The sequence below is a fragment of the Protomyctophum parallelum genome, assembly GCF_964188405.1.
Source record: "Protomyctophum parallelum genome assembly, chromosome: 1".
NCBI classification, from domain to species: domain Eukaryota; kingdom Metazoa; phylum Chordata; class Actinopteri; order Myctophiformes; family Myctophidae; genus Protomyctophum; species Protomyctophum parallelum.
Genome location: NC_139697.1, coordinates 3,145,358 through 3,159,156, shown reverse-complemented (window position 1 = coordinate 3,159,156; position 13,799 = coordinate 3,145,358). Strand labels below are relative to the sequence as shown.

Here is a 13,799-nt window from a genome sequence, read left to right as displayed (position 1 = left end):
GTCAGAATGGGTTCATCGGACCAGTGTGTGTCCAGTGGAAACCTCGTGTGAATCTGATCTCAGGTCAGAATGGGTTAAGGAGATCAAATCACTCATGGGAAACTAAACTATAATGAGAAGGTGTTTTCTGTCCCATTGTTATTATCTTTACTGACATCTGAGCTGTGGACTGAGGGGGGTCTTTCCCATTGTCTCATGTGTTAACCCATTCTGACCTGAGATCAGATTCAAAAAATGTCTTCTACATCCCGACAGTTTTCTGAAAAAGCTATGTTTCTATGTCAGTCGTTCTTCGATTTTTCAAAAAATAGCAGACCTACAAGCTCGTAGCGCGCCACTCGGTGGCGCGCTATGAGCTTGTAGATCTGCTATTTTTCAATAGCTAAACCATAACATGATGCTAACACCAAAAGGGGTTTCCGCCCCAAAATGGGTTAAGACCCACCTACTCTCCCTGAGGGAGTTGGTGAAGGTATTTAAAGGACAACTTTAGTTTTTTTCAACCAAGGTTCATGTTTTAGGTTGTTATTAGAGAAACTAAAAGATGAGCGTATTTTCTTTTCTTCCATTTGCTGCCTTCTTTCGTTTTAGGGATTTTAGCTGTTTTTGACAGGGGGGGGCGGGGGCATTCGAGCATGGGGCTAAATTTATATTTCTTTACCAAATTTTATAGCGATTTCTTTTTTTTATTATTTACTATAGTCCTACTAGACCCCAAGAAATTACATCTGGCCACAAAAGATCACAGGATCTACTGAATGTGAAGGTAGCCTACTGGGGGGAAGCCACACTGTGTGTCATAGGCTCAATATGTCACTTTGACACATTCAGTAAATCCTGTGTTCTTTTGTGGTCAAATATAATTGATTGGGGTCTAGTAGGACTATAGTAAATAATAAAAAAATAAATCGCTATAACATTTTGTAAACAAATACATTTAGCCCTATGTTCGAATGCCCCCACCCCCCTGTCAAAAACAGCTAAAATCCTTAAAACGAAAGAAAGCAGAAAATGAAAACAAATTAACACTCATCTTTTACTTTCTCTAATAACAACCTAAAACATGAACCTTGGTTGAAAAAAAAGAAAAGTTGTCCTTTAAGCTGAAGTCTGACTGAGTTGTGTTGAGTTGTGTACATGGTGTTCCATTGTTAACGCTCGATATGCTGTCTCCGTATTTCGAATACTAAATTCTAATACTTTGAAAGTCTGAATTGTGTCTGTCTCATTATGTTGTTTAACTGTGTTATACGTGCTCTCCAATAACAGATTCCATAACAGACTAGATCCTCAAAATGCATCGCCGCACCATCTTTGAGATTTAGCGCAGCGGTTTCTTTCTTCTGCACACGGACACACTACTGCACGCTTGCAAAAGTGAAAGTGAATGTGTGTGTGTGTGTGTCATGTGCACGTGTTTGAGCGCGTGGCTGCGCCCTATGCCACCTTCTCTAGGTGTAAACTAGAGGTGTAAACTGTAAACTATAGGGTTCAACCCCAGCAGCAAAACAATAAATCAATCAATGGCTAATGGCAGTAAATCACATCAGCTCATATCTTCGGTTGTAGTTAACCCATTTCGACCTGATACCAGGTTCTACAAAATGTCTTCTAAAATCATGAGAAGTTTTCAGAAAAACCTGTCAGTTGTTTTATCAGTTGTTCTCAAACTATTCCATGTCAAGGAGCCCCGGAATTATATGTAACAAGCTCGTAGCGCGGCACAGAGCGCTATGAGCTTGTAGATCTGCTATTTTTTCCAATAGCTAAAGCATAACATAATGCTTAAAAAACACCAAAAGACTGCCTCCCCCTGGCCAGCCGGGGCGCCTGATGGAGGGGAAAGGAACTGGTCGTAATAACGTGTTCCTTCCACGCGCTACGTCCAACCAGGGAAACTCCCCCCTGTCAGGTGTAAAGGAGCAACTTGGACACTCAGGCATGAAGGAAGCATGAGTTCAAGTCCGTTGCTCTCCCCTTGTCCCCCATATATGGGGACTAGGTTGGTCTCCCCTTGTCCCCCATATATGGGGACTAGGTTGGTCTCCCCTTGTCCCCCATATATGGGGACTAGGTTGGTCTCCCCTTGTCCCCCATATATGGGGACTAGGTTGGTCTCCCCTTGTCCCCCATATATGGGGACTAGGTTGGTCTCCCCTTGTCCCCCATATATGGGGACTAGGTTGCTCTCCCCTTGTCCCCCATATATGGGGACTAGGTTGGTCTCCCCTTGTCCCCCATATATGGGGACTAGGTTGGTCTCCCCTTGTCCCCCATATATGGGGACTAGGTTGGTGGAGGGTGTGTAGAGCCCAGGATCACATTAGATGATTGACACAGGGGTGAAAAATGGGTTACAAAAATCGTGGGATAAAAAAATATATAATAAAAAAAACCACCAAAAAGGGGGGGTTCCCGTTCAAAATGGGTTAAAAGCCGTATTGTCAACGGGCACTAAATCATCCCCATATCACGTCCCAGCGGCGATGAGAGAGAGGAGAGAACGTCAGGTAAAGATATGGGGGAAAAGAAACATGCAGAACAATAGTTTTGTCACCTGATCACGGACCTTTGGAGACGGAGGAGGACGGAGGGGGTTTCACAAGCATTGTTGTGCAAAGAATGACTGCTCTTACACGCCATTCATCCAGACGTTCTCCATATATAAATGACTGCATTTACATTTTACAGCCGTTCATCCAATGAATGACTGCTTTTATATTTTACATGCCGTTCATCCAATGAACGACTGCTTTTATATTTTACATGCCGTTCATCCAATGAACGACTGCTTTTACATTTTACATGCCGTTCATCCAAACGTTCTCCGTACATAAAAACGCCATCGTCAGCTGAAACTCTCGTATTTCCAAAAGCTAAGTATTTCCAGTCCACCTATGCCTTGACTTTGCCAGGAAGCTGTTCAAATCTATAACTTCAGGGACTGGCTATACCTCCTCTCAGGAAAGAGATCCCTGGACGTCAAACTAGAAATGGAGACGACCTGGACACCCCCATCATGCAGAACTGAGAGATACAGAAAATCAACCAATCCCATATACTTTATGTGCAGAGTTTTAAATTATAGTGGATTTTAGATTTGAGTTTTATATTTGTGATCGGCAAAATAATTCAGTGTTTTTGATGGCACGTGTCTTTTAAAACCTGTGATCATGCTGAAAGTTGAATAAACATAGACATAATAAAAAGCGATTACTTTTCAGGAAATGTTGCCAAGGTATCCAGTTATAATTTATTCACAAGCCTGTTAATACTTTGGTTGAATATGTATATGCTATTAAAGAAATCGCAGAGCTATAAGCTCACAATGCATCGCAATGTGTTTTGCGTGGTGAGCTTGTACTATGTTTATACTATGTTATACTATGTTTTCAGATGGGGGTCGGCGGCCAATTACATATACTTCTGGGGGTTCTTGACATGAAAATGTTCGAGAACCACTGACATAGAAACATAGGTTTTTTTTTTGCTATTTTTGAATTGGAATCCTGAAAATTAACATTATGTAATTTCAAATGCCTTTAATTATACTTGGATTGAAGCAATGATCTACTCATTTAGACTGTAAGTAATTAAAGCAGGTCATGTTTTGCATGTTGTGGAATTGTAAACAGCTGAAACCAACATTATATCAGTATTCTGACATTAACCTGAGGGCCACATTAAGTGAAGGTGGGGGGCCGCATGTGGCCCCCCGGGGCCGCCAGTTGCCCACCCCTGGATTAGAGGCCCTCACGGCCACATAGAGGAAGAGAAAACATCCACATCCAGGGACGGTGGCGTTCAGAGCAGTTTACCTGCTTGTGCTGCAGAGGGCGATATGATGACCGAGGCGGGCGCCATGAGGCGTACGGGACCCCCCCTCTGTCCAGTGTTAAGAGGTGTTTACCTGCTTGTGCTGCAGAGGGCGATATGATGACCGAGGCGGGCGCCATGAGGCGTACGGGACCCCCCCTCTGTCCAGTGTTGACCACCAGGGCTCCAGTCTGGTCGTAGTAGGCTGCCGGGGCGAGCACGGGGTAGCCTGGGGGGGGGGGGGGGCACACACACACACACGTCAAACATTTATACCAGGACCGAATGTCCCCACGAGGACCGTTTTTCATGGTCCTCACAAGACAAAAGGTTGGGACTAGTTAGGTTCAGAGTTAAGACGCAACTAGTAAGGATATGTTGTACTGTAACTGTACGCGCAGAGAAGATGAGGAGCGACACCGCAAAGCGTATTTTCGTGGCACGGTCCTGTGAAATTGTTGCGCGCGTGTGTGTGCTCGTTTCGTGCACGAGCCCGCGGGGCTCATTGTTTTGGACGCTACAGGACTTGCTGTTCATACGTGTCCCTCATGAGCAGACCTGGAGCAGACCTGTCGTTGATCCAGGCCCTCATGAGCAGACCTGTCGTTGATCCAGTCCTCATGAGCAGACCTGTCGTTGATCCAGGCCCTCATGAGCAGACATGCAGACCTGTCGTTGATCCAGGCCCTCATGAGCAGACCTGGAGCAGACCTGTCGTTGATCCAGGCCCTCATGAGCAGACCTGTCGTTGATCCAGGCCCTCATGAGCAGACCTGTCGTTGATCCAGGCCCTCATGAGCAGACCTGTCGTTGATCCAGGCCCTCATGAGCAGACCTGTCGTTGATCCAGGCCCTCATGAGCAGACCTGTCGTTGATCCAGGCCCTCATGAGCAGACCTGTCGTTGATCCAGGTCGACGGTGCCTGCTTCACGCGCTCCCCCGTCTGACAGAACCTTTAGGGCAGATTCACGCCGAAAAGGGATGCCGCCGATTCATTCAACTGTATTCAGTGCTTTCACATTGTATCCCAGTACACTCCGCTCCCGGGTCACTCACCAGGCACGCCGGCTGCCAGTCCCTGTCCGAAGGCCAGGGCTGAGTTGACCGCGGCGGCGGCTACCAGCTGGTCGTTCTGCTGACTCTGCTGACCCTGGCTCGGGGTCAGGGGTCGCTGGTTCCCTCCGGCACGCATCACCTATATGTCCAACACGCGCACGCACACGCACACACACACACACACACGCACGCACACACACACTGATATGAGCATTTCTGATAGTTACTTGCGCAAGCAGAGCGCGCAAGTACTAGTTTCGCCCGGGACTCGTATGCACCGTCCCAGCCGTCCCGCCAATTTTGATGCGTATGCACCGTCCCAGCAACATATACATATTATACATAGTATATGTATAACTAGCTCTCAATGATGACGTAAAAAAGATGTGCATTAAAGGACCCAATGCCAGAGTGTAATTGGTTTTCGATGGTGACGTAATGACAATATGTTTTAGTGTGGGGAGGATTAAAGGTAATGCTCCTATGTATACATGTACGTATGTAATCTGGCACCACTGCCGTATCAGGCACAAGTAGTCATTACTGAGATTTGACAGTTTGTAGCGGTCGAAAGTACTTGTGCGCTCTTCTTGAGCGCATCAAGCAAGTATGCACTCAACAGAGTGCAGTTCTAGTTTAATCTACAACAATGCAACACACCTAAAAGATATGAACAAGTCAGATGGAGTCTCAGATGGAGAGAAAAGAAAATGCATACAAAACAAAGACTTCTACTGGTGGTGCAATAATATACCAGAGGGCCAGTTCTAATACTAATTAAATATCATCCCGCGGGCCAAAGATAATTCATTCACGGGCCTGATTGGGCCTTGAGTTTGACATAAGGCTCAATAGACCCGGGCGGGGGGGGGGGGGGGGGTGGGCGGGCGGGCGGGTACCTCACCTGCTGTTGGTTCTGTTGTCCTTGGTTCTGGGCCTGCTGATTGGCTGAGTTGTTGGCGGCGGCGGCTTGCTGCTGGAACAGGTTGGCAGGGTACACGCCCCAGGGAGTCACGCCATAGTACTGAGGTGGCATCACTGCAGGACCTGTGCAAAACGATGCACATCATTAGCTCCATTCCATAACATCACTGAACAGGGCCTGTGCAAAACAGTGCACCTCATTAGCTCCATTCCATAACATCACTGAACAGGGCCTGTGCAAAACAGTGCACCTCATTAGCTCCATTCCATAACATCACTGAACAGGGCCTGTGCAAAACAGTGCACCTCATTAGCTCCATTCCATAACATCACTGAACAGGGCCTGTGCAAAACAGCGCACCTCATTAGCTCCATTCCATAACATCACTGAACAGGGCCTGTGCAAAACAGTGCACCTCATTAGCTCCATTCCATAACATCACTGCAGGGCCTGTGCAAAACAGCGCACCTCATTAGCTCCATTCCATAACATCACTGAACAGGGCCTGTGCAAAACGATGCACATCATTAGCTCCATTCCATAACATCACTGAACAGGGCCTGTGCAAAACAGTGCACCTCATTAGCTCCATTCCATAACATCACTGAACAGGGCCTGTGCAAAACAGTGCACATCATTAGCTCCATTCCATAACATCACTACAGGGCCTGTGCAAAACAGTGCACCTCATTAGCTCCATTCCATAACATCACTGAACAGGGCCTGTGCAAAACGATGCACATCATTAGCTCCATTCCATAACATCACTGAACAGGGCCTGTGCAAAACGATGCACATCATTAGCTCCATTCCATAACATCACTGAACAGGGCCTGTGCAAAACGATGCACCTCATTAGCTCCATTCCATAACATCACTGAACAGGGCCTGTGCAAAACAGTGCACCTCATTAGCTCCATTCCATAACATCACTGCAGGGCCTGTGCAAAACAGTGCACCTCATTAGCTCCATTCCATAACATCACTGAACAGGGCCTGTGCAAAACGATGCACATCATTAGCTCCATTCCATAACATCACTGAACAGGGCCTGTGCAAAACGATGCACATCATTAGCTCCATTCCATAACATCACTGAACAGGGCCTGTGCAAAACAGTGCACCTCATTAGCTCCATTCCATAACATCACTGAACAGGGCCTGTGCAAAACAGTGCACCTCATTAGCTCCATTCCATAACATCACTGCAGGGCCTGTGCAAAACGATGCACATCATTAGCTCCATTCCATAACATCACTGAACAGGGCCTGTGCAAAACGATGCACCTCATTAGCTCCATTCCATAACATCACTGCAGGGCCTGTGCAAAACAGTGCACCTCATTAGCTCCATTCCATAACATCACTGAACAGGGCCTGTGCAAAACAGTGCACCTCATTAGCTCCATTCCATAACATCACTGAACAGGGCCTGTGCAAAACGATGCACATCATTAGCTCCATTCCATAACATCACTGAACAGGGCCTGTGCAAAACGATGCACCTCATTAGCTCCATTCCATAACATCACTGAACAGGGCCTGTGCAAAACAGTGCACATCATTAGCTCCATTCCATAACATCACTGAACAGGGCCTGTGCAAAACAGTGCACCTCATTAGCTCCATTCCATAACATCACTGAACAGGGCCTGTGCAAAACAGTGCACCTCATTAGCTCCATTCCATAACATCACTGAACAGGGCCTGTGCAAAACAGTGCACCTCATTAGCTCCATTCCATAACATCACTACAGGGCCTGTGCAAAACAGTGCACATCATTAGCTCCATTCCATAACATCACTGAACAGGGCCTGTGCAAAACGATGCACATCATTAGCTCCATTCCATAACATCACTGAACAGGGCCTGTGCAAAACAGTGCACCTCATTAGCTCCATTCCATAACATCACTGAACAGGGCCTGTGCAAAACGATGCACATCATTAGCTCCATTCCATAACATCACTGAACAGGGCCTGTGCAAAACGATGCACATCATTAGCTCCATTCCATAACATCACTGAACAGGGCCTGTGCAAAACAGTGCACCTCATTAGCTCCATTCCATAACATCACTGAACAGGGCCTGTGCAAAACGATGCACATCATTAGCTCCATTCCATAACATCACTGAACAGGGCCTGTGCAAAACGATGCACATCATTAGCTCCATTCCATAACATCACTGAACAGGGCCTGTGCAAAACAGTGCACCTCATTAGCTCCATTCCATAACATCACTGAACAGGGCCTGTGCAAAACAGTGCACCTCATTAGCTCCATTCCATAACATCACTGAACAGGGCCTGTGCAAAACGATGCACATCATTAGCTCCATTCCATAACATCACTGAACAGGGCCTGTGCAAAACGATGCACATCATTAGCTCCATTCCATAACATCACTGAACAGGGCCTGTGCAAAACAGTGCACCTCATTAGCTCCATTCCATAACATCACTGAACAGGGCCTGTGCAAAACAGTGCACATCATTAGCTCCATTCCATAACATCACTGCAGGGCCTGTGTAAAACAGTGCACCTCATTAGCTCCATTCCATAACATCACTGAACAGGGCCTGTGCAAAACAGTGCACCTCATTAGCTCCATTCCATAACATCACTGCAGGGCCTGTGCAAAACAGTGCACCTCATTAGCTCCATTCCATAACATCACTGAACAGGGCCTGTGCAAAACAGTGCACCTCATTAGCTCCATTCCATAACATCACTGCAGGGCCTGTGCAAAACAGTGCACCTCATTAGCTCCATTCCATAACATCACTGAACAGGGCCTGTGCAAAACAGTGCACATCATTAGCTCCATTCCATAACATCACTGAACAGGGCCTGTGCAAAACAGTGCACATCATTAGCTCCATTCCATAACATCACTGAACAGGGCCTGTGCAAAACGATGCACATCATTAGCTCCATTCCATAACATCACTGAACAGGGCCTGTGCAAAACGATGCACATCATTAGCTCCATTCCATAACATCACTGAACAGGGCCTGTGCAAAACAGTGCACATCATTAGCTCCATTCCATAACATCACTGAACAGGGCCTGTGCAAAACAGTGCACCTCATTAGCTCCATTCCATAACATCACTGCAGGGCCTGTGCAAAACAGTGCACCTCATTAGCTCCATTCCATTTCAGTACCCTCACTAAAAACGCCGGGACAACGCTCCACACGTCCCAGATAGGGATGCACCGATCCGGCTTTTTGGCATTCGATACCGATTTGGATACATGGGGGTCCAGTATCTGCCGATAGAGTACCGATCCGATACCCCCCACAAAGAAACGTAATAACCTATTAAGCTGTATGCCTCACTGTGTGGAGTCTGGAATCATTATTTTGTGTAAAGCAACATCAAGGCTTGACTTAAACATTACTTTCCCAACTTTGTAAAACAAAATGTAACAAACACAGATATAAATGCACTGAATTATTTATTAAATAACTGTGCAACAATTAGACCAGGTTAATGTGTGAGCAGGCTAGCCTGGCTGCATTCCACATGTTATACTGTCAATACTACACTGCTGTGTCACAGTTGTTTTCATACTGTAATTACACATAATTATCGGATCGGATAATGGATCGGCCCATTTGCCACCGATACCCGATCTAGAAATTTAGCCTGGATCGGCGCCGATCTCCGATACAAGTATCGGATCGGTGCATCCCTAGTCCCAGACTCTTCTCCCTTCTGGCTCCAAAACTATATGGAATGCACTTCCCATTGCAGTCAGAACTGCAGCATCACTCCCAATCTTCCGCCGTAGTCTGAAAACCCTCCTTTTCAGACTCCATCATGGCCCATAGCACTTACCCTAACCCCTTAGATAGCATTTCTGTAGACTTAGATAGCATTTGATAGACTTATAGCATGTTATGTAGACGGCACTATAATTGCATTGTATGTAGTCATAGCACGTCATAGTACATATGTATAGCATAGTAGTATATATGTATAGTTTATATGTATAGTTTCATTATATAGATATTCCACTGTTACTTTCTTAGCTTACGCATGTTTCATGATAAATGCTTTTTATGTGATGTATTCCCATGCTTTTTTGTTCTTGCTTAATGTAAATCGCTCTGGATTAAGAGCGTCTGCTAAATGCCTAAATTGTAAATTCTGATGATTTTTTTTAAAGGTATATTCAGTGATTTCACTCAAAAAACCTTAGGTTTCGTTTTTGGCTGTGGGACCCAGCCTTTCGTCCAATCAGGATAGAGAGTCAAAAACGAAACCTAAGGTTTTTTGACCCCCAGGGGTTAACTGGGGACAGGGAGGAACTCCTTGGTCAGCACACTCTATAGTAGGGAGGATTATCACAACAAAACTAAAAAATAAGTGATATTTGAATTAAGTGAAATCACTGAATATACCTTTAAATGGTTATGTTGGTACATGTATAGCAATAGCTGATGAGACACAGAGAGCGCGCCGGCATCAAGGGTAGAACAACGTATACGTTGCACCAGGCGTCAATGGGACAAGAGAAGATTGTGTCATTTTTTATTTATTTCAAGGAAGCCAAATTTATAGTTTTGTGTGTACTCAGGGCGTCCTTGAAAGAGAGAGCTTGCTCTCAACGGTCTTCCCTGAATAAATAAAAGGTCAATAAATCGAGTGCAAACTCCAGCCAAACACCACTTTAATGGCCCTTAAACAAACGCACCCGCGAGGAGAGCTGTCAGTGAGGAGTGTGTGCACACAGGCGTGTGTGTGTGTGTGACTGTCTGTGTGTGTGTGTGTGTGTGTGTGTGTGTGACTGTCTGCGTGTGTGTGTGTGTGTGTGTGTGTGTGTGTGTGTGTGTGTGTGCGTGTGCGTGCGTCGACCAGAGTGCAGAAGACGTGCATAACTGAACATTGAAGTGACATTTAGGACAGTCCAGTTGCCACTAGTTTCATGCAAGCTGGAGACAACTTTGACCGTTTCTTTAATATGTCTGCCTTAACCCATTCTGACCTGAGATCAGATTCATACGAGGTTTCCACTGGACACACATTGGTCTGATTGACCCATTCTGACCTGAGATCAGATTCTAAAAAATGTCAGTCGTTCTTCGATTTTTCAAAAATAGCAGACCTACAAGCTCGTAGCGCGCCACTCGGTGGCGCGCTATGAGCTTGTAGATCTGCTATTTTTCAATAGCTAAAGCATAACATGATGCCAACACCAAAATGGGTGCCCGGTCAGAATGGGTTAAGTACCTTAGATGGATTATTTATTGTGTATCGTATGTAAAGACTATGTATTTTTATATTGTATGTTTTGTGTATTTGACAGTATGGAACCTGAATAAATCCTCCACTATAATTGACCTATAGCTAAGCCCCTCCCCAAACTGCTATGGTCCAATCACAGCTAAGCATAACATGGGTTAGACAAACCTCTCCACCAATAGTTTTCCTATAATGATAAAACATTGTTTTAAACAAAATAAATGTCACACACATTTTTCCAGTGCATAAGGGCAGGCCTTGTAGAGATTTTGAAGGTCTGGTTCCAAAAGATGAACCATTGTTTTTAGGATTGATTTTAAAATTATTTTACTTGTCTATAAAGCTCTCAATGGTCTCGCACCTTCCTACCTACATGACTGCCTGCCTAAATATGTCCCAAACCTTCCTACCTACATGACTGCCTGCCTAAATATGTCCCAAACCTTCCTACCTACATGACTGCCTGCCTAAATATGTCCCAAACCTTCCTACCTACATGACTGCCTGCCTAAATATGTCCCAAACCGCCCCCTAAGGTCTTCCACTGCTGGCCTGCTCGCTTTGCCTAAAAAAATGACAACTAAAAAATACGGGGAAGCAGCTTTTTGCTTCTACGGGCCGTCGGCATGGAACAAGCTCCCTCTGTACCTTCGTCAGGCAGCCTCTGTAGACATTTTTAAAGCTCAGCTCAAGACCCACTTCTACAACATTGCCTTTAGTTAATCTTTTATTTTTTGTTATTCATGTCCTCACTGTATTGCATTACTGCTTGTTTTTTAATGTCGTTGCCTTGCTTTTCTTTTTTATTCTCCATTGTTCTGTAAAGCACTTTGAGATGCATTTCATGTCATGAAAGGTGCTAAACAATTATTATTATTATATTATTATTATTATTGAATGTGTAAAATTCATGATTTTTACATTGGAATGAATGAGGCCGACTGGAGAGTGTCCAAGTGGGAGTGTCTAAGTGGGAGAGGTGCGGGGCTTTACTAAAGGTGAATTGAGACAGAACTGCAGCCTACACAACAGAGTGATGACACCCACTGAATCAGACCTACGTTAAGGGTTTCAAAGCCCAACACTTGAGCCATATATTAAGCCTGTAACTTCACGAAGCCCTGAACTGGGCGAAACGTTGTTCACTTTTGGTTCACAAATCAAGAAGACAGGGGGCCGGGGCAGTTTATCGTGTGTGTGTGTGTGTGTGTGCGTGTGTGTATGTGTGTGTGTGTGTGTGTGTGTGTGTGTGTGTGTGTGTGTGTGTATGTGCGTGCGGACATTGCGTGTTTTCCTCCACATGCGTGTGTCTCTCTCACCCAGGGTGGCGGCGGCCGCCAGGCCGGCTGCGTAGGGGTCTGTCCCGGGCGGAGCGGCACTGATGATGTACGGGTTGGGAACGAACGCTGGAGCCAGACCTGGAACAGAACCACACACACACACACAGACACAGACACAGACACAGACACAGACACACACACACACACACACACACACACACACACAGACACAGACACAGACACACACACACACACACACACACACACACACACACAGACACAGACACAGACACAGACACAGACACACACACACACACACACACACACACACACACACACACACACACACACACACACACACACACACACACACACACACACACACACACACACACACACACACACACACACACACACACACACACAGACACGGGTCAGAACCAGACCTGAAACAGTCACAATACAGTAGGGCTGACCTCGATTAGTCGAATAGTCGACTAATCGATCGGAAACGGGTCTCAGTCGACTGACCACCTCTTAGTCATCAAAAAATGCCCCAAAAAATTGTATATAAAAACTAAAAATACAATATTTACAAAAATATACAAAAATATTGTATTATTCCACTAGGTCTGTGGGGGACATAAACACATTTGAACATTCTGACTGTTCAAATCTCCAATGTGCATGTGGAGTGTGTCTGCCTGTGTGGCAATGTGCCACTAACCTGACGCTGCCAGATCCAAGAAGCTTGCTACACAAATTTGTTTCACAGCTTATTGGGATCTGGGATCGCGGAAGCAAATTTGATGACGGGGCTGTTCCTTTTTTTCAAGATACTTGGTAGATGATTGGATGGGACCGTCTGTCTATCACTGTGTGGGCGTGCAAACACAACCAATCATATTGACGTGTCTATATAGCTTCACGTCCGGTTTCGCACATATACCGCCCTTAGCTCACGCTGATTGGTCCGGTACGGAACGGATTTTTGTCAGCTCAACTGCCTGAGAGATCCCAGATGAGTGCTGTGTTGGGGAACATGGTTACCCAATACCGCCCTCATCTGGCAGCGTCAGGTTAATGTGCCACTGCCTGTGACTTGAATCGCACAGTGCGCTGGTCCTGATAGACTCCAGAATCTCAATCTCACCTGCTGTGCTCAATCTGGCTAATGACAAGCCTCTCAGTCGATGTTTGGGGGGGTGGGGGTGCTCAGTCGACTATTAGTCGACTAACAGCAAATGTATTCATCTATCAGTCGACTATACAAATCCTTAGTCGGGGACAGCCCTACAATACAGACACACATTGTTGAGCCACGTTTCCAGCTCGTGGATCTGCTCCTTTCGATGCTTCTGTGGGACGCTGTAGGTGTGACCAAGTAGGTTGCTCATTTATTTTACACCAACAAAACAACACACAAAAAACGTTAAAATATGGCGTGAAGAAGAGGTTATACTGC

The 13,799-nt window shown here is 45.6% G+C and overlaps 1 protein-coding gene across 1 annotated transcript in view; it reads right to left on the bottom strand.

Moving 5' to 3' along the window:
* Nucleotides 1-13,799, bottom strand: part of pum1 (pumilio RNA-binding family member 1) — a 107,805-nt gene that overhangs the window by 29,035 nt on the left and 64,971 nt on the right. The window contains 4 exon segments of the mRNA XM_083785916.1: nt 3,911-4,045; nt 4,874-5,012; nt 5,778-5,920; nt 12,374-12,472. Coding sequence (XP_083642042.1) covers nt 3,911-4,045; nt 4,874-5,012; nt 5,778-5,920; nt 12,374-12,472 — 516 coding nt within the window.